The sequence below is a fragment of the Poromitra crassiceps genome (assembly GCF_964638095.1).
Source record: "Poromitra crassiceps genome assembly, chromosome: 2".
Taxonomy (NCBI): Eukaryota; Metazoa; Chordata; class Actinopteri; order Beryciformes; family Melamphaidae; genus Poromitra; species Poromitra crassiceps.
Window position 1 is genome coordinate 94,386,200 of NC_139624.1, and position 25,040 is coordinate 94,411,239.

At 42.8% G+C, this 25,040-nt stretch overlaps 1 protein-coding gene across 1 annotated transcript in view; it reads left to right on the plus strand.

Moving 5' to 3' along the window:
- zcchc2 (zinc finger, CCHC domain containing 2) overlaps positions 1 to 25,040 on the plus strand; it is a gene marked incomplete at its 5' end in the record, with an annotated part of 116,610 nt that overhangs the window by 43,951 nt on the left and 47,619 nt on the right. Inside the window, 2 exons of the mRNA XM_083631852.1 lie at positions 1,249 to 1,349; positions 20,821 to 20,924. Of these exons, the coding sequence (XP_083487978.1) occupies positions 1,249 to 1,349; positions 20,821 to 20,924 (205 nt within the window). The remainder of the gene's footprint in view (positions 1 to 1,248; positions 1,350 to 20,820; positions 20,925 to 25,040) is intronic.

Sequence of the window (25,040 nt, forward strand, 5' to 3'; positions counted from 1 at the left end):
TTTTTTACTGAATTCGGCCTAGTGGCATGCTAGCTAGCACTTGCGTTGCTAATAACGTGAACATTAGCTGCTAACTAACTAGCGTGAGCGATGTCATAGATGCAAGCCAGGCTAGCCAGCTAACTCTAGCCATAAGTATCATCTGCTGCAGCGATAGTTTTGTCTCCCGTGTATAATCCATCATCTGACACATTTTAATTCCATCTGGTTTTGTGGCTCTTGTCTTGCCAGCCAGCTAATGCGTATCGTTACAGACACTTTTGTATGGCTCTTAGCAGCCGACTGACTGAGCTCAGACGCTCAGACTGAGCCGAGCCAACCAGGCCCAGGGTAACTTCCACTGACGAGTCGATCACATGCTTTTTTCAATGGACACCATTGGTTGTGCACAGTGCTGCCTTCACACACACTACCTGGCTGCCTCATACATAGACTCAGCCCTCAGTCTTAATCCGTTTCACTCCTGTAACACTGAGAATATTAGTATTTAAATCTTTGCATAACGTTAGGTGGCGCTGTTGGAAGCCTTGCATCGGAGAACCAATCATGAGTGTTGTGGGCGGGCCTGCTTTCTGGGGGCAGATCTCATGCAGAACCGGTGTCTCGCAAAACATCGTCGCATTTGCGGAGAAACATATTAATCACGTAGAAACAAACATAACCTGTTAATAGGACGTGTTTCATCCGGCCCCGGCGGCTAGAGGTCTTTCCCCCAGCGATAAGCCTGACTCCCGAGGCTAACGTTACAGAGCCTGCTGGCTGCTGATGACTTCACACAAGTTCACAGTATCAAGCGGACCACTTCCGGGTAGGAAAAATGATTGTAAAATAAACCACAGCTATAACTTTTGTTTGGAGCATATCAGCTTCATGCTCTGTGTTAGGACTATGATAAATGGCATTGCCGCTACCAAATAAAATTCTAATAATAAATGTAGGCGTGTCTGCTGCCGGCGGTTCTCGCCGGGCTCGGACAGACAGTTTCTGACAGTGAAATTCCCAGACGTTTGGTGGCGCAGCTCACCAAACGTCTGGGAGCCGAGACTACCTCATACATATAAATACATATTTACGATATTTACGCATTTATATCTATGGCCTCAACCCTCCAAAAATTAAATCTATAAAGCAGCCGGTCGCACATTGGCCACTAGGCGGAGAAATCACTGGTGACCGGGGCTTGGGGAACCCCCTGCACGGACCTCAGTGTATGATGCTGTAGTTGATTGAACTCTTTGTTTTCGACAGCTTCCTAAGGATCAGTGCACAGAGTCTTTTGAGAAGGGCATCCTGAGGCTCCTGAACCAGGGAGAGCAGTATGAGAGCAGGGAGGTGGAGACCACCCTCAGGTATGTCTAACATCATCCTCAGAACATTAGGTCACAGGTCGGATTGTGCTGAAAATGTGCATGGCGGCGGGTTATGATCCGGGGAAGATCATGGACAGGTCCTAAGGTCCTGGGACCACCTGGAAAGTCCTGGAAACCACCTCATGCCAACACCCCAGGTCGGCTTGGTCTGAAATTAGGGCTGGGCGATAAAACGATCTCGAAAATGTTCACGATAACCAGATTCTGGGCCAGGGTATTTGACTGGTACTCTTAAGGCCTACAGCAGGGCTATTCAACTAAATTGTTCAGGGGGCCACATTGTCAGAAACCTAAGGGGCCGGGGGCCGGACCGTTCCCAGAGCCATTATATGTACACTTGACACAACCCGCCACCACATTTTCGCAGCTGTGCTGGAACTATTATTACATAGGGGGTGCCGGGCAGCGTCGATTTTTTTTTGATGTTTTTTGGACTTTTATCCATATTTAGAAGAATATTTAATTTTAAATTAACATTACTGTTGTGATGTCATTATTCAGTATCTTCTCCTTTTCTCATTCACTTTCATGTAAGCACCTGCTCTCCCTTTAGTCGTTTTACACTACAACAGACAGCAACACAGGCATAAACACTGAACTTATTATTATTATGGAAAACCAGATTATGATGAAAATCAAACACTGTAATGTAACAAACAAGGAAAAATAAAATAAAAAAGCTTCTCCCGGGCCAGTCATAGATCTTTGTCCCCCACCCATTTATTATTATTATTATTATTTTTTTTTATATCAAACTCTGGCGGGCCGGATCAAAATTCAAACGGGCTGTATCCGGCCCACGGGCGGCCAGTTGAATAGGCCTGGCCTACAGGATAGTTTGAGTTTTAACAAGCCTGTAATGAAACCTCTACCTACGACATCATGGCAGAGGACAAACACATTTTCACAAAACACGAAAACTCAGAACCAATGCAACCCCTTAAAAAACAAATTGTCAACACAGCAATACCAAACAAAACAAAACTGACCTGTCATGGACATTCATACACATTGTCAAGCCCTCCTCATCCCAACTCTGTGTTAAAAACCAGCTCTCCTCACTCCAGGGCCTACAGGATAGCCCTTCAGCCAGAGGCAGAACTTGCCATCTTCGGCTGCTCGGATTCCTCTTTGGACATCTCTACAGCTGTGCAGCAATCTCAATGCATCGTATATATATATTAGTGATGCGCGGGCCGCAGTTATAACCGCGCTGACCGCGGATATCCCGCCCCGCGGGCAGGCCAGATCATAAAAATAAACATTCTGATTAATAGCGGATGGGCTGCGGGTGGTTGAAACAATGTATCATTATTGAGGAAAAATAATATTAATTGCGTTCTCTAGTCTATTAATGTATTTTAACACGTTCACTGCCAATGGCGAGTTGACTCGTCAAAAAAATTCCAACGGTTCACTGCCAATGACGAGTTGCAAAAAAAATTTGACGGTGCTACGTGGATCAATGCCCCCCACGTCTCCTATAAAAATATTGGAGCGACCGAACGTGTACAACCCATTCCACCGACCCACTAAGTGGCGACAGTGCTCTCCATTCTAGAGGAAGGCAAGCAAAAAGCACTGTGAGGAAGCCATTCTCATGAAAATGGATTGGCGAAAACGCTTTCGCGCTTGGGAGCTGGCGGTGGGGTTTTGCAAATTTGCATAATAGATTACGGGTGGAACACACTTTGAAACACGCAGCATAAATAAGACCAGAATCGCAAAAGCTTCATCAAAGCTCTCAGAACCCCAAGAAACGAGCGAGCCCATCCATCCAGACTTGCCCAGCGGCCGCCAGGCAGACAGGCAGACAGGCACAGCAGCAGCAAAGCAGTGAGCCTGGTGACGCGAGGTTACAGCAGCAGCAGCAACGAGCTTGTGACACGCCCGCTGCAGCCAAGAAGAACACACACGGAGGGAGGAGTTTGAAGGAGAGGGGTGTTTCCTGCTGTTATGGAGGAAATTACTGTTCAAAACTATTGTTTAGATGTCTGACGTCTTACTGATGCCAAAAATGAATGGTTAAAGTGACTGTTCTATCAAATTTCACAAAAAGCCGTTTATCTCAGAATAAATTTACAGACGTTGAAACCATGCTGTATTCAACTGCTAATGCTTACATAACTACTAACTCTACAAACTAACTCTTTTAGACAGAGAAAGCACACATTCTATTAGTTCTTTTGAGATATTGTGTGTTCACAAAATCCTAACAGAAACGAATCCTCGGCTCTTGAAAGATGAGCCAGAATCCTCAAAAAAACCCTCTGGCAGAAGCTAACTACAGTTTTGAAAAACGGCTGGCAGTGAATGTGTTAAGCTAAATTTTTCATCTGGCACATTCTTAGTCACCTATTAATTGTAGGATCCCCAAAGGATCCACGGCAGTGGGAAACAAAACAATAGCCATGTGCTGGGTCGCTAGGCTCAACTTTTGGTCCATATACAGTATGGTCAATGATGTCGCCCTCAAAGAGGAGTCTCCGCTGAAGACGTGTTTGTATTTTCCCATACAATCAATGAGGCAATCCAGTAAACTAAACGTAAAGCTATAGCGTTAGCCGAGTAAGCTACATGAGGGCAAGTGGTGGACTGGACATACAGCATGGAAGTTTATTTGGAGGAGTCTTGGACTCCTCCAAATAAACGCGGGCGCGGATCTATAGTATGAAATAATTTGCGCGGATTTATGGTGGGCGGTTGGTTCATGCATACACGCGGATTAGGATGGCATACAAGCTCATCCGCGCATCTCTAACATATATATATATACACAGCAGCAAACAGCAAAATATGCACCAAATAAATATTTTGTAATACTTGAGTGAGTGACACGCATGTGACATTGTATTGCTGTTACAATCGGAACGATGTTGCTAATTACCAGACGGAACCCAGACACGTGCGGTGTGTTTACTCAGGTCAGACGTTGCGCGCACACCGGCTCAGCTGCAAGCACACGTTTGATATGGCCAAACAGATTAAGTTGTCTGGCTGAGTGAAAGCCCCAACTAACGTTAACCTGGTGTGGTGTCAACATCACAAATGAACGAGCAAGAAAGATGATTTGACTGACAAATAACGAGATGAACCCCCTGCACGAAAAAACCATGGCATTTGAGAAAAAGAGGACAACCGTGTCAGGGGAAACAAACCTACTCGTAAACTATGGACTATTTCAGAACGAACAAACAGCGTGCTCTGAGACAACAGCCGTGGCTCAAAGGTGTGTACTTTTCATTTGAGATTGGTGCATGTAGGAAGAAGAAGTAAGACCGCAGTCTGTGCGGAATTTCCTGATTAGAGCGGTAGGTGAGCCCCTTTATAGTTGTGCGTTGCCGCTAACTGCAAGGCATGTACAGAATGCCGCCAACTAGGAGATCCTTAAAACACTTTTTAACAGCGCGTATTATGTGCTGAGAAATGAGGAACCCTTTACACCCGACTGACGAGCTACGTCAGATCAGGCATGCAGGACGTACCTCCTGCATGCTTGATTCTCAAATAAATGAATAACGTTAGCAGATAGTTCATTTATTTGAGAAAAGAGGTGGGGGCAAATACTGTTAGTTTTGACTGCTGTTGTATGAAGGAATACGCAGATAGGCCTCCTATATTACTCTAGTGCGTGACCTGCCATATACGGGGGAAGAGAGAGAGGGAAGGAGGGAGGGAGGCTGCAGTGAATAGACGTAGTTATTTTTATTTAAAGCTAAAATATTGAAACAGAGTACTTCATTTAGTAAAAATATATGATATTTTTAGCAAATGATTAAATCTTTCTTTTTTCGATAGATTTTGACAGTTGTTGACATAAATTGTAGCTCTACCCTCAATGCCATGGGAGAGAGGGAAAGAGAGAGAAATGTAACATCTTATAGAGCTTACACAACTACTGTATGTCTTGGATATTATATTTCTATACATCTTCATAATATATCTGTAATATTTTGCTCTCACACATATCCCACTTCAAATGTATTTTATATTATTTTATACATTTCATTACATAGAAATATAATAGCCTATATTGCATGCTACAACAAAACCAACAGAAAATCAAACAAGACTGGAGTCACTTTAGCTGCAAAACAACTATTAGTCCTAACCTACCCTAAAAAAATCAACAGAGAAAAATGTGCTGGGTTAGTGCTGTAATAAGATAAAAATATTCCCTAATTACCAACATACATAGTATACGATTATACTACAAATATAGACTATTATACTACAATGTGACTTTCTGTCACATCTTCATTATTAAGCCGACTTATGATTGCATAGTATCTTAATTACTCAAAATATAAAGCAACTAAAAATGGCAACCATATTTTTATTTGGGCAACCAAAAGCTGCCAGATTGACACTCCGGCAACCACTTTTCGACTTTTCGACCCCCAGGGGTCCGTGGCACTTTGCCAGGGGGTCCGCGAAAAGTTTTCAGGTAATTTTCTTTTTTTTTTTCTTTTTTTTTATTAAAAAAAAAAAGCTACATGTTACTTATTCCTTCTCAAACTACTTCCTACATGGTGCTAGTCTATCAAAATATCTTGGCTGTCATTGATTGTGTTGCATAGTGGTTTTCTGTACTGTTGACAAATTGTGATATTGTAAGTCGCTTTGGACAAAACAAAAGCGTCTGCTAAATGACGTAATGTAAATGTAATGTAAAAAATATATATATATATTTTTTTTTATGTATATGTAAATGTATATATTTTTTTTATAGTTTATGCTTTAAATCTAAAATGGTTCATGGATTACATTCTAATAACAAACCTATCAAATTAAAAGTCGAGCACGTTACCGTGGAAACAATTAAGCTTAGCCCAAAATCACAAATCAGAATGAGGGGGTCCCCGGTATATTTTCTATCTTGTAAGGGGTCCTTGGCTGAAAAACATTTGAGAACCTCTGATCTATGTAACACGTACCACCATTGGATGCTAGACCCGCCCAGCTTGGTTTTGTGTGATTCTGGCATCGTCTGACGTAAATAGATCAATAAGGTGTTTTCGGGTTGTCCTTGGGCTGCAAACTCATTTAAAGTATGGAAATCGATATGGTTTCTGACGAGAATAATGTCACGTTACTCTGAGACTGCTCAAGCCCATGACAGAGCCACTCTCCCTGGCTTGTGAGAGTGAAGAGCTCCGTCCGTGCGTCCCTGCTGCATGGAACACAGCGGCTCGTGCTCGCGCTCTAGAAGGCAGGCGCCCACGCGCTGCTGCCTGGCCTGTAGAAAGTGCCCCAGACTCGGTGTGATAATCCTGTAACATCATTTGAGCTTATTCAGGTAAGATATTAATAATGTAATGACACATTCAGCGGGAAACTGTCTATAATGAAGACGTGTCAAATATGACAACGTGGTATTCAGTATTTTAACACGTTCACTGCCGTGGACGAGATATCTCGTCAAGCAGAAACCAACGGTTGACTGCCGTGGACGAGATATCTCGTCAAAAAAAAAAAAAAAAAAAATTTGACGGTGGGACGTCGATCAAACCCTTTTACATCTCCTATAAAAATATGGGAGGTATTAAATGTGTATAATCTATTTTACCGACCCACTAAGTGGCGACAGTGCTCTCCAGACTAGACGAAGCCAAGCATAAACAGCAGCGTGAGGAAGCCATTCTCATGAAAATGGATTGGCGAAAACGCTTTCGCTTTCGCGCAGGGAGCTGGCGGTGGGGGATTGCAAATTTGCATAATAGATTACGGGTGAAACACACTTTGAAACACCGGCAGAAAGCCCAGAATCGCACGCAGCTTCATTCCAGCTGAGCTCACAACCGAAAAACGAGCCCCATCCATCCAGACTCGCCCAAAGAGCGGCCGCCAGCAGCCAGGCAGCACAGACAGGCAGGAGAGATTCGCTTGTGACAAACGCTGCAAAGCCACCAGAGACACACCCATGGAGGGAGGAGTTTGGAGGAGAGGGGGGTGAGGGTGCTGCTATGGAGGAAATGACTGTTCAAAGAACTATTGTTTAGATGTCTGATGTCTCACTGATGCCAAAAATAAATAGTTAAAGTGACTGTTCTATCGAATTTCACAAAAATGCATTTTTCTCAGCTTTTCTTCTCAGACGCTGAAACCATGCTGTATTCAACTGCTAATGCCTACATAACTACTAACTCTACAAACTAACTCTTTTAGACAGAGAAAGCACACATTCTATTAGTTCTTTTGAGATATTTTGTGTTCACAAATTCCTAGCAGAAAATAATCCTCGGCTCTTGAAAGATGAGCCAGAATCCTCAAAAAAAACCTTGGCAGAAGCTACCTACAGTAAAAAAAAAACTGTTGGCAGTGAATGTGTTAAGAGCACAGCATTTTTTCCATTTCCTGAAAAGTTGGCATTTTGGAGATAAGTGGTTGTCATAGGACAACCACTTATCAAGCACCTTCACCACGCTGTAATATTGGAGTGTGTGTGTTTTTTTTGTTTTGTTTTGTTCTTGTTTTTCTTGTTGTTGTTGTTTTTTGTCTGTTTGTTTGTCTTTGTGTGTTGGTGTTATAAAAAAAGGGGGGGGGGGGAAGAACACCCCCTCCTGGTCACATGCGCACACACACACACACACACACACGCACACACAGGTGAGTACAAGAGAGGCCTATATAGAGTAGGGCTGTGCAGTAAAATCTATACGGCAATATATCGCAATACTTTTTCCCGCAATACTGTATCGATATTTCAGAAAAATAACGTGATATATCGTCATATCGATTGTTTTGCACATCCGTGTGTTCAGTGACACAATAAGAATACTTTTTTTCAGTGCGTTCGGTAAGACACTCAACACTGGGTAGTTTTGACTAAATTTGTCCACTAAGTTATCAATATAAAGTGATGTACATATTATTACACTACCTGGGTTGTACACAGCGTGTTGTATTTTTAGCTCTATTTTAACATTTTCAGTAAATTGTGTACAGTATTGCAATATATCGCAATATGTATTGTATTGCAATGTATCGGGATACAATCGTATCGTGACCCATGTATCGTGATACATATCGTATCGTGAGGTCCTTGCCAATACCCAGCCCTAATATAGAGGTCCTTCCCTGTATAAATAAAGGTTAAAATAAAAATGTATACTGTATATATATTAGGGGTGGGAATCACCAGATGCCCACGATACGATACTAAAACGATACTTGAGTCACGATATGATAGTATTGCGATATTGCGATATATTGAATATTGCGATATATTGAATATTGCGATATTTCAATATATTGCGATATTTCAATATATTGCGATATTTCAATATATTGCGATTTCTTACTTTTTCAACTGCAAATTATGTCACCAAAGGAATACTTTGTCAACATCTGGTTTATATAAGAACAATTTTTCAGTCTGTACATCTGACTTCAACCATTTTATTGCAGCAACATTGTCAAGTAGACAGACCAACAACTTTCATAAAGTCATGTCATAGTTGCATGCACCTGACAAACTGAACTGTTTGTTACAGTCTACTTACAGTCCACCTTAACTGGATGTGTGTGTGGACTACTGTACTTAGGTAGTTTTTGAACAATGCAACGTCACTTACACAAAGCATCTTGTGCAGCCCATTCAGTAACTGGGGAATTTGTAAATTACTGTTATGACAAAACTGTTACTGTTAAAACAAAATGAAAATATGCTACCGTTTGTTTACTGCTGGCCTTGGAACGAAAGTTTATAGTAGCCCGGTGGCCTGGCATGGCCTGCAAATTTATTTTTATTTTTTTTCAATATCGATACTTGGCGTCCAAATATCGATACAATATCGTCAGGCAAAATATCGCGATACTATGGTGTATCGATTTTTCCCCCCACCCCTAATATATATGTCCTCCCTAGGACAAACGGCCCTCTCTGTACAGGGGCCGTGTGTGGAACTCACTGCCCACACACATTAAACAGGATCGTAGCTGTGAGCATTTGAAAACCAATCTAAAAGAGTAGAAGAGTAACTACCAATTCCCATGAATGACTGTGTCTGTGGGTGTGTGGGTGATGACCTATGCTGTTTATATCCTTTGTGTATGATTGTTTATGTTGTTTTATGATTGACCGATTGATTGATTGATTGATTGATTGATTGATTGATTGATTGATTGACTGATTTTATAATGTCCTTGTTTATCTCTATTGTATATTTTACTGTATTTTACTGTACTTCGCTTTTAACAGGTGATTTTAATAACATCTAGGGACGGGCATTGCAAATTAGCTTAGGCTACAAACAAATGCTGTTATATATGACATCAGTTTTGATAAATGTCATGTTTGTGTATTCCCTAACCAAGTGTGTGTGTGTGTGTGTGTGTGTGTGTGTGTGTGTGTGTGTGTGTGTGTGTGTGTGTGTGTGTGTGTGTGTGTGTGTGTGTGTATATATATGTGTGTGAGTAATAGGTCTAGTGTCCATCAGTTTGATGTTTGTGTAAAGTGTAAGTGAAAGCTATCTGTCTGCTTTCCAGCACTGCCCAGTTGCATTATGGCATGCATCAGTCTGATTTGTTGTCAGCGTTCACATTTTTTTTGTATATCTGGCATTACAATTCATAGCATAATTGATCTCTCTAAAGTTAACAAAATAATAAGCAGTAGAACCTAGTGTTCACACCATTAGTTTAATGTGAGAAGAAGCCAGATAAAAGCTCGATTTCACTGTCAAAATGGTCTTACTACAGTATGTCTTAGACACAAGCATTTCCAAGTCCAGATTTAGCCCTTTAAAATGCCACTGTCCTGCTGGCTTAGACTTCCCAACTTGACCTTTGCATCATGCAGCACTTGTGCAGAAGGTCAAAGGTCTTCTGAGTCTAGCAGTCTGTGGCAGTCACACCCGTGCAGTTCTTCAAAGACTTGCTGAGAAAACTACAAGTGGTAACCGGTAACTAAAAATCCGTCCCAGTGCAAAACCACCCATACCAGGCATTCATACTCATCTGTCTCTTTTTTAGATTGCCAAGTGCTGGCAGGACTTATCTCAATAAGCAACTTCCCTAAAAATGGGTAGCTAGCTTGTGGCCACCCATGACCTTTGGTTAAAATGTTAAAATTGCTAACAATGCTACTGTAACAAGCCCTTTTAGGAAAACTGAAAGATAAATGTAGAACATTTCCCCCCACAATGACAAGGGTCTAGTGTAGCAAATAACAGACTCCATTTCTTATACTTTTAAGTGAGGCGGCACCGTGAAGTTTTTTGTTTTTGTTTTTTTAGACAGTGGGAAAAGGCCACCAGATCTACAGTATATGGAAGTCTGGGGGGTTTGAAGGCAATATGAAATGGCATTTTTAGAGTTCAAGATAATTTATTTACAGTATAGCCCTTTATCACAAGCATGTGTTAATAATGCTCGATATGCCTTACAGCGTATCGACGCAGGTTACACTCTTACTTCTATAGCTAGCCTATCCGCTGGTTTATTTTCTTAAGGACATCTGCTACGGTATATCATGACTAGCTCATCTAGTAACCCGCGGGGTAGAGGGATTCATCCAACTTTTCACCACCTTCATTCTCAAGTCTGACCTGCTGTGGTCACCCGTCGGGGGCAGTGGCTCCTCATCCCCTAGGGGTGATCACTCGAGTTAACGGTGGCTCCCTCTAGCACTTTCTGTTGTTGTGTTTGTTGGAAAATGAATTTTAACTATGTGTTAATCTGCACTGGTTAAGGTCATGTTAAAAGTTCTTCCCTCGAGATGACAATTCTTGCTTAATCCTGGTGATGTTTTAATACACCTTCTCTGTCAGGTAGTCGTTTTAAGCTTGTCATCACAAAGGCCTCCAGAGTAACCTTAAAAGACGTGACACGTCAGGCTAAATCAAATGTTCCTAGTATTTTTACATCACGAGAAGAGGCTACTACCTAAAGGATGAACATTCGTTCAAATAAGAGAGATGAGATCCGATATTGGTGCAAATAAATTGCTTTTTAATTAGAGCATAGCGTAGCACAGCACAAATACAATCTCAATACAATTATTAAACATTCACATGGCATACATTTAAACACAACATGATAACACAAATCATCTTTCTTAACCTTAAATTGAATAAACCCTTTTTATTCAAGCTCAAATACTCCTGGTGTGGTGCTCCACTTTAATATTAATTAACCTGGTTGGAATCATCACTACTGTACTCGGCTACTATAACTCGTATCAGTATAAGTTGAATGACTACATGTGGCCTTCTGCACCCATTCTAATAATAGCTCAGTCAGGCCACTGTTAACCTGTTGCTTCATGCAGTGAAAAGAGGAAGTGTTTTCTCTCCCCTGTTCAAGTCTAAAACTCCTTGTTCAAAGTAACGCTTCCACAAGATCTTATTATCCAGGACTTGAAATGATCCAGCTAAGATCAAAGTAAATAACTAACATGTATTTCCCTTAAATATAGCCTGCTTCCTATAGGCTCTGTTCCGTTATGATCCCCTCTCGGTGTGAAATGAGTGTCAAACTCTGTTGAGCGGTCCTCAAACCGTCGGTTTCTTACTCCTCTAAAAATAGATCTACTCCGACTTCCCTAAACGAGTTCAAAACACAGATATATGTTACTGTACACTTCAGCGTGATAAACCACTTTACATTTGTTCCCAGACTAAAATGCTGCCTTATCCAATTCCCAGCTAGGTGAGTTCCAGTACAAGTGTTCCCAGAATAAAATGCTGCCTTGTAGAACTTCCATATGGAATGTTAATAAAAATGCTATATAACCCATCATGCATGTATTTACTTCAAATGTGAAACCCAATCAGCTCTGATTGCCAACTGTCCAGTTCAGGTGTATCTTTAATGAAATAATTTATTTCCACCATATGGGGAATAATCATCTGTATTTCCCGAGGGTTCGAACTCGCCTCCCATGTGAAGTGTTCTATATTATATAAAACACTACATAACTTATCCTCAGTCTCCCAGGTCCTGGACAGATCGTCAATGGTAATATTACTATTATGGCCGGTCTGCACCTTCTAATACACGGGGCACCGGCCATCGTCAATCTCTCACCATGAGCCATCCAAACTTATTGAATATCATTGCTTCTTCATACTAGACTAACATTTCCATTCAGACTGAAACAGCATATATTTCACATTTGAATTACATAACACTTTGTATTCATCAGATCCCTACGGCCCACTAAAATGCATACCTCAGAATATATCTTACTCCACGCATTGCATTTGAAACCACTCTCCAAACGTTGAATCCTTACAGTTGGTCGATTGGTTACTGTCATCTCATTCAGTTGCTTCACTGGGGCTTCCTGTCATCTAATAATAGCTATCAGCTAGTGAAGAACGGGGAAGATCGCTTCACTGGTGGTTCTCTATTAATACTCCATAACTATCAATGGGTATTTTTGTCCAGGACTTGAAACGATCCTGCTATGTGAATTTCAGTATCACTGTTCCCAGAATAAAATGCTGTCATGTCAAATTCTCAGTCAGATAAATTCCATTACAACCGTTCCCAGAATAAACTGCTGTCATAGAACCTCTAATCATTCACAGTACACGTATTCACTTCAAATGAGAAACCATTCCAACCCTCTTTCCTAATAAGTGAATGTCATTGCATTTTGACATTTTGATCACGGTGTGCAGGCCTGAAAATGAATTATTTCTAAACTTTCAACAAATAGAGTCTATTCCTCTATAAGTGTACATTATATAAATGCAGTTGTTTTAAATGAGGAAATTCATTTAAAGGGTTTTAGCATAACAGACATTGCATGTCACTTTAAAAGTGCCGGTGTGCCGGTATGACACGGATCTATTTCAAAACCTTTTACAACTACAATCTATTCCTCTATGAATGCATATTACATAAATGCCTTTACTTTAAAAGAGGAAATTCATTTAAACCCTTTTTCATGAATGACAGTGCATGACACATTAAAAGTGCAGTGCGCCGGTATGAAACGGAACTATTTCCTGTTTTACGACAAAACGGCTTCGCTAACCATAGCGCGTTCACCACCGCTAAATCACATTGAACTTCCCCCCAGACGCTAACCAACAGGCAGATAATATCATTTAACAGTTAAAAACCCACTTCCTTTCCTGCGGCAGAGAGAAACATCGGCCCGACACCCATCTGTACTGTACATCTGTGCTAACCACAGATGATTTCCAAATACGGACTACATCCTACACCTGGGTTAGAATTGTTTCCTACCCGTCAAAGTCAAACTGTGTCTCGGTCAGGGATGGCTCTCGCTCCGTGGCTGGCTGAGGCTGGCTGAGCTGGTCCGTGGGTTGGTTCGTGGTTCAATTGGATATAGCATCTGCACGCATAGGGACGTAAAGACCCGACTGAAGATCTCCCCTGTCTCTTATAATAGATTTTCGCTGAATCATTTCCCTTAATCATTATCTTGACTTCCCAGCACTTCCTATTTCCCCCGACTTGCTTCCGAACAGGACACAAAACTTACTCAATATCCACCTAGCAACATCTATTGACCAACACCCTGGCATGCATCGATCATGCAGGATGGATGCCGGATACCTGACAGGATGCGTGATAGACGCGTGCATTCTTGCTACACACCGCGTGTCTATCCATAGCTCTGCGCGTGTGCCCATCGACTACTGCTTCTTTGAACAACACCAGGGTGTCTCAGATATCATCACTCCTCCGCTGAATGTGCACGTTGGCTTGTAGGGTATATGACCCAAAATCACTTCTGGGGTTCGAGGGGATGTGGGCGTACCGTACACATTTTCACACATGTCTCACAGGACTTTACAATGTGTCTAGCTAGATCAGGGATGGGCAACTGGCCCGAGCGCCCCCCTGTGTGGCCCGCGCTGGAATTGCAATTTTCTTTTTTTTCTTTTTTCTTTTTTTTACACAGCTGAACGCAACATGCAAGATACCTGCTGAATAAGTGTCCAAATGTTCATGTCAGTCTGGCCAATACTCCACTTCTGTTGACTTCTGTCCACATTTCAGTCTGGAATATGGAATATCTTTCAATAATCTTTATGACTAAAAGGCTAAAAGTAATCTCATATGTAAGAAATGACTGTTCTACATTGAAGTAAAAATTTAAATAATTAACTTGTTTTGGATTTATTTAGCTTCAAGAGTGCATTTTTGTTCTTGTGTGACCCTCAACACAGGCTTTGAGAATCCCGGGCCACTTACTGATACTTATGCTTAACACATTCACTGCCAACAGTTTTTTCAATACAGTAGGTAGCTTCTGCCAAGGGTTTTTTTGAGGATTCTGGCTCATCTTTCAAGAGCCGAGGATTATTTTCTGCTAGGACTTTGTGAACACAAAATATCTCAAAAGAACTAATAGAATGTGTGCTTTCTCTGTCTAAAAGAGTTAGTTTTTATCATGTTCTGTTATGTAGGCATTAGCAGTTGAATACAGCATGGTTTCAGCGTCTGAGAAGGAAAGCTGAGAAAAATGCATTTTTGTGAAATTCGATAGAACAGGCAGAACAGTCACTTTAACCATTTATTTTTGGCATCAGTGAGACATCAGACATCTAAACAATATAGTTCTGAACAGTAATTTCCTCCATAACAGCACCCCCACCCCCCTCTCCTTCAAACTCCTCCCTCCGTGGGTGTGTCTCTGGTGGCTTTGCAGCGTGTGTCACAGGCGAGTCTCTGCTGCCTGTCCGTGCTGCCTGGCTGCTGGCGGCCGCTCGTCGGGCGAGTCTGGATCGGCTCGTTCGTTTGTTGTGAGCTGGGATGAAGCTGCGTGCGATTCTGGGCTTTCTGCTGTGTGTTTCAAAGTGTGTTGCACCCAGAGTCTATTTTTGGAATCCCCCACCGTTGTGCGCCAGCTCCCAGCGCCAGCGCGAAAGCGTTTTCGCCAAACCATTTTCATGATAATGGATTCCTCACGCTTTTTCCTGCTGTTTTTGCTCGGCTTTCTCTAGTCTGGAGAGCACTGTTGCCACTTAGTGGGTCGGTAAAATAGGTTATACACATTCAATAGCTCCCATATTTTTATAGGAGATGTAAAAGGGTTTGATCCACGTCCCACCGTCAAAAAAAAAAAAAAAAGATTTGACGAGTTAACTCGTCCACGGCAGTCAACCGTTGTTGTTTTTTTGACGAGTTAACTCGTCGACGGCAGTGAACGTGTTAAATTAACCAACTCATATTCTGGTTTATTTCAAGAAAAACATTTTAGCTAGTGGAAATTGGCTGGTAACTTTAAAATCTAGCAGCCATATTGGCAGGTGGTGAAAAAAGTTAATTTCAAGCCCTGCAGGGAGAGCAGGTGGTGACATAGGAGTGAGTGAGAAAATGATCAAATATTGGTGGTTAAGACTGAATAATGACATCACAACTGTTAATTTAAATTAAAATGAGTTATTCTCTAAACCTGGCTTCAAATGCCCCACATTTTTCGCGCCGGCGCCGTTCGCCCCCCAGCCCTCAGTAAAATCTGGCCCTCTCGTAGCGAGGACATTTTCTTTGTGGCCCTCTCTATCATCAAAGTTGCCCATCCCTGAGCTAGATCATTCAGTTAGATCTAACTAAACACAATCAATGAACAAAACGGAACAAATAGGACAAGCACAGCTATTCTACAGCCTAACCTACCTGGCAACCCCCAGCCTTAAGTTTGTTTTATGCTCGCCGTGCCACGAAGGGTGCAGAGCGAGGGGTGCGAGCGTCAAATTACGTCAATGTGTTGGGCGCGACCCCCGTGGGCCGCCCAACGCGTACCTGAAGGTTTTTCTAGCAGCGCGACCTCCGCACAGCTTCTCTCCAAACATGGACGCTTTCGAGCCACTGAGCCCTGAACACTGAGCTGTGTTTTCACCACATTTCTTGACCCATGTGGTAGGCTAAACTGTTCGTTTTTAGTCATTTCACAAAATAAATGTGTTGTGTTGAGAGCATGGTTGAGAGAGATTAAAAGCAGCACAGAGTAGGCTATCAGGGCTGAGAACTGAAACGGCTATTCAGTAAAAACAAGTTTGGTGATTCATTCATGTGCTGATATAGAGATGTTGTTTGAGAGTGAAAGCGCACTCAGTACTGCACATAATAGCGTTTCATTGCGACTTTTCAGGGGCTGTTCTCACTATTACCATTGTACAATGTAACATGCTGATCACTTGGCTGCCATTGAGTATAAAAGCATCTGCCCCAGTGCAAGGTCCGCACGTGACTCGCGGAGCTCCGCCTCGCGGAGCTTCGCTCGAGTATAATGAGCCCTTTAGACCCTAATGCACACAACGACCCCCCCCCCCCTTCAAAAAACAAACAAACATAGGAAAGCTTGGAAGAAAGCTTGGGTAGGCTGAGGCAAATAGGGATCCCCACCGCTGGCTGAGTGTGCAATAGGTGCAGGGCAAAACATTGACAGAGTCATGGGCAACAAAGACCAGCAGGGCCAGTACTGGTGACGAAGAGCCAGGGCAGTACCGCTCACTGCCAGCAGGGCCAGTACTGACGACGAAGAACCAGGGCAGTACCGCTCACTGCCAGGCCAGCAGGGCCAGTACTGATGACGAAGAGCCAGGGCAGTACTGCTCACTGCCAGCAGGGACATTACTGATGACGAAGACAGAGCCAGGGCAGTACCGCTCACTGCAGGTAGAACACTGAGACACCAAGCGCCCCGCAGTGATAGTTTTCGACGTCTGGTCTATTTTTTGCACGAGCCGCAAGCAATTGTGTGAAGCCAGGCAGGAAGTGAGTACAAGCTGTGACTGGCATGGAGCAAAACAGACCGTGTCTGTTTTGGACAGCCAGGCTCCTGTTCAAGCTGAATTTACGCACGGTGGCGCTCTCGGAACCACTGTGTTTGCGGTGTAAGGCCAGTGCCAATGACCGTCTGCTGACAGCACGAAGACTGCACAGGAATCTGAGGAAGGGTGGAGACCAGCCCAAGAAGAAGACTGCACAGGAATCTGAGAAAGGGTGGAGAGACCAGCCCAAGAAGAAGACTGCACATGAGTCTGAGAAAGGGTGGAGAGACCAGCTGCACAGGAGTCTGAGAAAGGGTGGAGAGAACAGCTGAAGAAGAAGCCTGCACAGGAGTCTGAGAAAGGTTGGAGAGAACAGCCCAAGAAGAAGCCTGCACAGGAGTCTGAGAAAGGTTGGAGAGAACAGCCCAAGAAGAAGCCTGCACAGGAGTCTGAGAAAGGTTGGAGAGAACAGCCCAAGAAGAAGCCTGCACAGGAGTCTGAGAAAGGTTGGAGAGAACAGCCCAAGAAGAAGACTGCACAGGAGTCACTCTGAGAAAGGGTGGAGAGAACAGCTGAAGAAGAAGCCTGCACAGGAGTCTGAGAAAGGGTGGAGAGAACAGCCCAAGAAGAAGACTGTACAGGAGTCACTCTGAGAAAGGGTGGAGAGACCAGCTGAAGAAGAAGCAGCACAAAAGCCAGACGTGTTCGTGCACAGACACACTCATGCACACATCAGATAGTGTGTATGAATGCTTAACTAAGTTAAGAGAAATTACTGTCAAACCAAAGCCAACGGTGCTCAGGTAGGCCATACAGTTGGGAGAATAGGTTTGGTTCTAGTCTAGATAGGGTTGGCACGATGGGTCATTGATGGGCCGACCCTCATCGACCTCTTAGCCTTCTACATCAGACCATCGTGATGTCCATCTGTGGGCTGTGTGAGCGCAAAGTGTGCGCGCGTGTGTGTGTGAGAAAGAGACAGTGGCTCCTGCATGGCGAGCAGAGAGATGTGTGACGCAGCAGTGAGTGTTGTGTGTGTTCAGACTATTTGTCAGTGAATAAATGCTACTACATTTAAACATGTTTCTGATGTCCGCAATGAGCCTCGTTAATAAAATCTTTAATTACAAACCTGTTTGCCGTCGTCGCTTGTCCTTTGATCTGCATCTCATCTCTTCTTTTTTTCTCTCTCGTTCTCCACATGCCAAGTGGCCTGCTCACCAGAACTTTAATCTGCTCAGCTCCATAAGAGTAACGTTATGGATATTATTAAAGATCAACTAATAATGTTAAACTGACATGATGCTGTGATATTGTCGCACAAATACACTAGGGCTGTGCCGACTCACTTATCTCCCGATTCGATACTATCACGATACTTGGGTGCCGATTCGATATATATTGCGATTCTTAAGTATTGCGATTCTACGATTATTGCGATTCGATATTACGATTTATTGCGATTTTTGTTTCTTTTTTTATTTTCTTTTTTTCAGTTTGTTTGCTTTTTTACTCTAGAGAACATGGGAAAAGTTGAATCATACACTTCTAGAGACTGTATATTATATCATGAGTAGGGCTGGGCGATATAGTTAAAAAGTATATCGATATAACATCTTTCATATCAGTCGATATCGATAATTATTGATAATTTTAATTACCTGTTTTTGTTAATAAAAAAACATGAGCAGAAAAATGTTGCATTTAGCCACTTCATTTTGAACCACCTTATTTTCAAGGCACAGAGGTAGGTCTAATTTGTCACACACACACACACACACATACTGTACATGCATGCAGTGCAACTGCAAGCAGTAATTTACAGACATGGTGACTATTTTACTTTGATGACAGCCTAGCGTTGCCAGCCTTCTAAAAAAACGTTTGGTAACGTGTATTTCAGGGTTGTAGGGTTAACGTTAGGTGAATCAGAGGTGTGGAAAAGCCTGGGTTTTGCTTTGACTTGCTTAACTACAAATATGCCATAGGCTTATGTAGGGCTGGAGGGCGACCGCGCGCCGTTTGTTGGTCGAGAAAAAGCCTTGCCTCGCTGAAAATGCGGTAGGCTACATTTCTTCATATCAGTTATATACCGATCAAGACTCCGCCCAAGCAGAAGACATAAAGTTAAAGCTGTGTGCTCAATAGATGACACGAGTTATTCCTGTCCCAAAGTACAAGTAAAACCTTTCTAACAGTTCAACTTTGTCTCTGCTCACAGTGGATGCCATTCCGTAAAGGAACGTTGCAGACGTCCATATTTGTGAAATTGATGTCTTAACATTAACGTTAATTTCCCGGGCACTTATTAATAGATAGAACACATGTTAACACGTTACGTTAACACGAATTGAAACTCGATCACCCACATCGAATTCTTTAACGCCGGGTGAGATCAAACGAGTGGCGTCAGCGGAGGACCAAAATGCGAGACTCATTAGCCAGGAATGGGTCTTGCGTTACTTTTGCATGCTAAAAATAAAGCTGATCATGTACAATTTGATTCAAGGGGGGGAAACCCTTTCAGAGTACAACACAAACTGTCTATTTTGCTGCAACTCGACAGTGCTGCTTAATCCAGGACAGGAGATGTCAGGACTCTCGGCTCTGCATTGTCAAGGGATATGATTAGCTGTGTGTGATTGGGGCCGGGTCATGGGGCGGGTGCACTCGGAGTTTGTCCGTAAATGATTGGCTGTTTCTGTGTCACTTATACTAACAAGGTACATGATTGGCTGTATGAGCCACGGAGCAGAGGGAAGTGCTCTATATGTGATTGATGAAAGTGGGAACATTTCATACATAAACAGAAAAAATGCGATTATCGATTCTGGAATAAAAGATCCATTCAAAAAATCTTGACATTAAAAATCGCCATACTTAAGTGAATCGATTTTTTCCCCCACCCCTAAAATACACGGACGGACTTTTAAAAGGGAGCTGTTGCTCGAAATGAGAGAAAACCTTGCTATTACAGTAAATATTTTTTGTGTGTGTTTAAATATTTTAAGATTGTAAATGTTTATTCACGTTAACTCGGGAGAGAATCGGCAGCATTATCAGTTTAGGAGCGGGTGGCTGTCATGAGCAAATGAGGGCGCACTCTGGCACAAACTGGACCGTGCATGCAGTCGAAATTTCTTTGAACAGTCGCACTCTCATTTAATGTAGAGAACATCAGATTGAATTTACAAACTCACCCACTCCCAGCTCGTCAAATTAACCGTTTGAGAGTAAGGACAGGTGGTCAGCTCATTGTGCTTCACATGCTGCAGCATGTGGAGGACGAGAGAAAAAAGAGGGAGATGCAGATCAAAGGACAAAGCCACGGCAAACAGGTTTGTAATTAAGATTTTAATAACGAGGCTTATTGCGGCCATCAGAGACATGTTTAAATGTACAGCATTCACACACCTCTGGCTGCCAGGCACTCAGGCAGGCACTGCTATCAAAACACATACACACACAGACCCAGCCCAACCCCCCCCCCCACACACCCCGTCAACGACGATGCCATCGCCCATCATGATGTTTCACTGTGGAACCATCACGATGGCTATTTTGTTGACATCACACAACCCTGGTTCTAGATTTGATGATTTCAACATACGGTAATTAGCTTCCCTGACTGTAAGAGGTAGCTGGACTGTTTCCAGAGATAGGGAGCTCACCCTCGGTAGGACAACACTACTTGTCAGCTGATTTTTTACTCTCTCTCTCTCTCTCACTCACTCACTCTCCCTTCTCAGGGAAAGGTTCCTTTCTGCTCCTCCAGTGTTCAGACAGACCAGAAAGGTCTGTAGCTTCTTCAACTGTGACTCCAGCTACTCTACAAAACCAACATGCTGTAGATGTAAGTATCAAACTGAGAGAGAGACAAATAGAGATCTGGGCCCGTATTTATCAAGCGTCTCAGAGTGCCATTTTAGTCCTAAGTGCTGAGAATTTGTGAAATTTAGTCCTACTCTCACACTTAAGAATAAAAGCTTTTTATCAACCTTCTTAAGACTAGGAAACACTCCTACTCCCCCAGCTATTTAGGAGTCCTCAGGAGGTGTCCTAAGTGGTTAGGAGTTGCCAGCAGGGCAATGTTGACCAGTGGTGTAGTCTACCTTTTTTCAGAGGGTATACTGACTCTGACTGACATTTCCCACGGATATTGTCGCGTTTTTCTTTCATGGCTTGACAGAAAAAGTATGCCTTCACGTGCCTAGTTGGCTTGAAAATAGAACTCACGTAAAAATCGGCGCAGCTCAGGCGAGGCGTGGGTACACGGAAGGTTCACGTTGAGGCGCCCTGTGTACACAGCCTCATTGACTAAAAAGGACGCCTATTTAAAAGCGTGGGTAAAGGCAAGGCTTGGGTGCTGTGTGTGAACGTAGGGTAACACACAGAGCACACAGGGTGAATTTTATGAATGGAAATTGAAAACGATACATATCATAGCGCATTTCCCAGTGCGCATATGCAAATCTGAGTCATTTCGCAGTGTGTATACGGCGTATACCTGCGTATCACGTAGACGACACCACTGATGTTGACATCATGGCATTCAGGAGACAGAGACGTGCGCGAATCTTCTCCACTAAGCACAGCGTGTCATCCTCCCTCCAATTCGGCTTTCTTTTGGATTCCATGTTTGCTCATCATACAGCCTATAGAACCTGGCTATATAGGGTAGTCAATTGACAGCACACCAGTTTCGAGTCAGTTGTGGGATTAGGTAAATTGGGTGGATTAGGAAACATTTAGCCTATTCTTGAGTCATTTTCAATGTAGGCTATCTTGTATTATTTTGTTGATAATTTCTTCTGAAATTATTGGTGAATATATGCTACACTCCCATTGTGCATTTCACTGTTGAATCATCTCTATTTAGGATATTCGTGCATAAGGGATTCCATTCAGCGATTGGCCATTCCTGTGTACTTGGAATTGCGTCATCAACATTTCCCTTTACGGCACACACACCTGTCGTAAATCAGCTCTGAGATTGACACTTAGGATTCAGTCCTACACCTCGCTGAAAGAGGGAGTGAGATGCATAATAACTGACTTTTAAGTGCAGCTTTTAGCTGGGATTTTTTTTGCTCATAAGTGTACTCTTAGCAGTGTTCTTAGGAGTAATTCTAGGAAGCTTGATAAATACGGGCCCTGATCTCATTGCCGGGCATTTTCAAAATTACACTAATTGGCCCAAGGTTGGCATTGCAGTGTTTGTTTACTTGCTGGGATATTCAGAGACTTGGGTGGAATGATGCATAATTTATTACACTGATTGGTCCATATTCAGAGACTTGGGTGGAATGATTCATCATTTATTACACTGATTGGCCCAAGGGGGTAACTGCAATTACAGCATACCCTCCGCCACGGCGTGGTGTTATGTGAATCTGTACTTTAGAAGTTAGGCACCTTTTTGATTGGCTACCCCATTAGCATGCCTCCTTTTGGCCAGTAGGCGTGGAAAGTTAATCGCTACATCTTCACTAAGCCATTTTCAAAGACCCCGTAGTTGAAGCCTTCCCAGTCTACACTAGAGCAGGCTCCGAGCAGTCTCCGTCCATATTAGCTCATGCGAGACGCCCGCAATACGATGCTTTACATACACTGGGCATGCGCACGCCTCTATGTTTAGTACTGGAGTCCACAACGAGAGGGCAGCAACTACGCCTACGTTCAAGTCGAAGAAAAGAAGAAGAAGCAGCAAACTGTCAGAAAACAGCGTTACCTTTATGATCTTTTCATAATGTTAGTAGACACATAACTGTAGGCTATAGATCCCCGTTATGAGGCCAGTTTATCAAAAAATAACGCCTATTTCGAAATCTGACTTTTGAGGGCAGGGGATCCAGCCAGCACATCAACCATGCTAGCTGATGGAAGCTCACAGCTGCTCGCTTCATCGACATATAATAAAGATTCATATTTATCTCAGTGGCCTGGACACATTTACGTCCGTGATACCGGGCGAAATGGTCTGTGTGGCTCTGTGGTGATTAGCTCATGTCTTTTTAGCATTATGATTATGATTTAATTCATTATGGAAGATATATGTTGGTTTAACAGATGCAAATGCTTTCTTACATAGCCTCCATGTAAAGTGACGCTATGGGCAGACCATTTGGGCTCTATAACGTTATGTAACGTGACGATCACATTTCAATAAATATAGTTTTTGCAGATTTGTTTAATGCTCTTCTGTATTGGACATTAAGCTGATACACACTTGTCTTGAGGTAATTCCACCAAGCTCAGTTAACTCATTCACTGCCAATATCTGACTGGCATTTTTGGCACAGGCCAAGTATTTCCATAATGTTTGGTCATCTTTCAAGACCCACAGTAAATTCTGTACTAGGACTACAGTGATGTCCAATACCTCGAAATGAAGATCTAAGTCTCTACTTTCACCCCCAAAAAGAAAGTTAGCTTTTAGCATGTTCTGTACTCTACTTATAACCCTTTTTATACACCCCATGTTCACCAAAAAAGCCTGTCTGGGAAGAGAAAAGGGAGAAAAAAGCATTTTTGTAAAAGGGCACAATCTCAGGCATAACTCACTCTCAATTCTTTTATTTTGAACTGTATTGACATCAGACATGTAAATATTATTCGTTAGGACACAAATGACAAAAAAAAAATATATATATATATATATATATATACACACATGAAGTGCTTTTTTTTTTACATTCAACAATACAGTTTACTCTGTGTGAGTGTGCAGACAGACAGACAGACAGACAGACAGACACACCGACAGACAGACAGACAGACAGACAGACAGACACACACACACACACACACACACACACACACACACACACACACACACACACACACACACACACACACGATCCCCCTTTTAGATTTCTAACCCAACATAGGATAAGCAATAACCACGCCCTGTGGCGCTGGGATTGGCCAGGAGCAACACTGGAGGGCGAGCAGCCCAGCGATTTCATGAACGAGCTCTTGAGAAGGACAGCGGGCTGCTGTGAGTGCCTTCTGCCCGCTGCTGCCTAGCTGTTCCTGTGTTTATTTTGATTTGTTCTGGTACACCGTCCTCGTCCATGTCTCCCTGTCATATCTATGATCGTTCCCGTTTTCCCCTCGGCTATTCAACACGTCCTCACCGCCCTCGCAAACTGATCGATCATTTCCTCATTCCTCCGATGATCAAACACATCTCTTGATTACTTTCTCCCGTTTTCTCCTGGCTGGCACAGAGGAAGGCGACTCCAGCTCGGCGTTTCAATGGCGTTTCTCCTCTCTGCACAAGGAAGCGTTACCCGTTCTCTGCTTTTCCTCTAGCTCAATTTCAAAACAACAGCTGCGGTATGTGTTTGATCGCGTGCTGTCGGCTACCCTTTGAAGGCAGGGACCTGTGTCTGTGTGACAGGCTGGGCAAGTGTTTGCTGCAGGCGCTGCACCAATAAAAACAAAAACACGTCAAACACGTCCTTGGCGGGGAAGGCCATTGCTGATAACACGTCAAAGACGTCATTGGCGGTGAATGAGTTAAGAATAAGGCAAGCTAATGTGTCATTGGAAAACATTTATCGATAGAGTGTAACACTTAACACAATCAAATGTGTAGTCATTTTTTCACAGCAATAACCTACTGTAGGCTACAGTCCAGCCCACCATGGTATGGGAAAGGAACCGTTGTTTGAATTATATTGAAATATAGGCTAACTTGTCCCAATTTCCCCCCGGGGATCATTAAAGTCTTTCTGATTCTGATTCTGATTCTGATATATGTTATGGTGTAGTCTATGTAATGTATGCTGAATTTATACAGATATCACCATATTTCATTTCAATAAATATAAAGCATTGATTTGAAGAAGGCTGCTGGTCGGTTGTTTGGGCCGTCGTCATGTCCTCTGGTCCAATCTTCGGTTGGTGTCCTCTGGTCCAATCTTCGGTTCGTGTCATAGTTCGTGTTCACTCAACATCAACA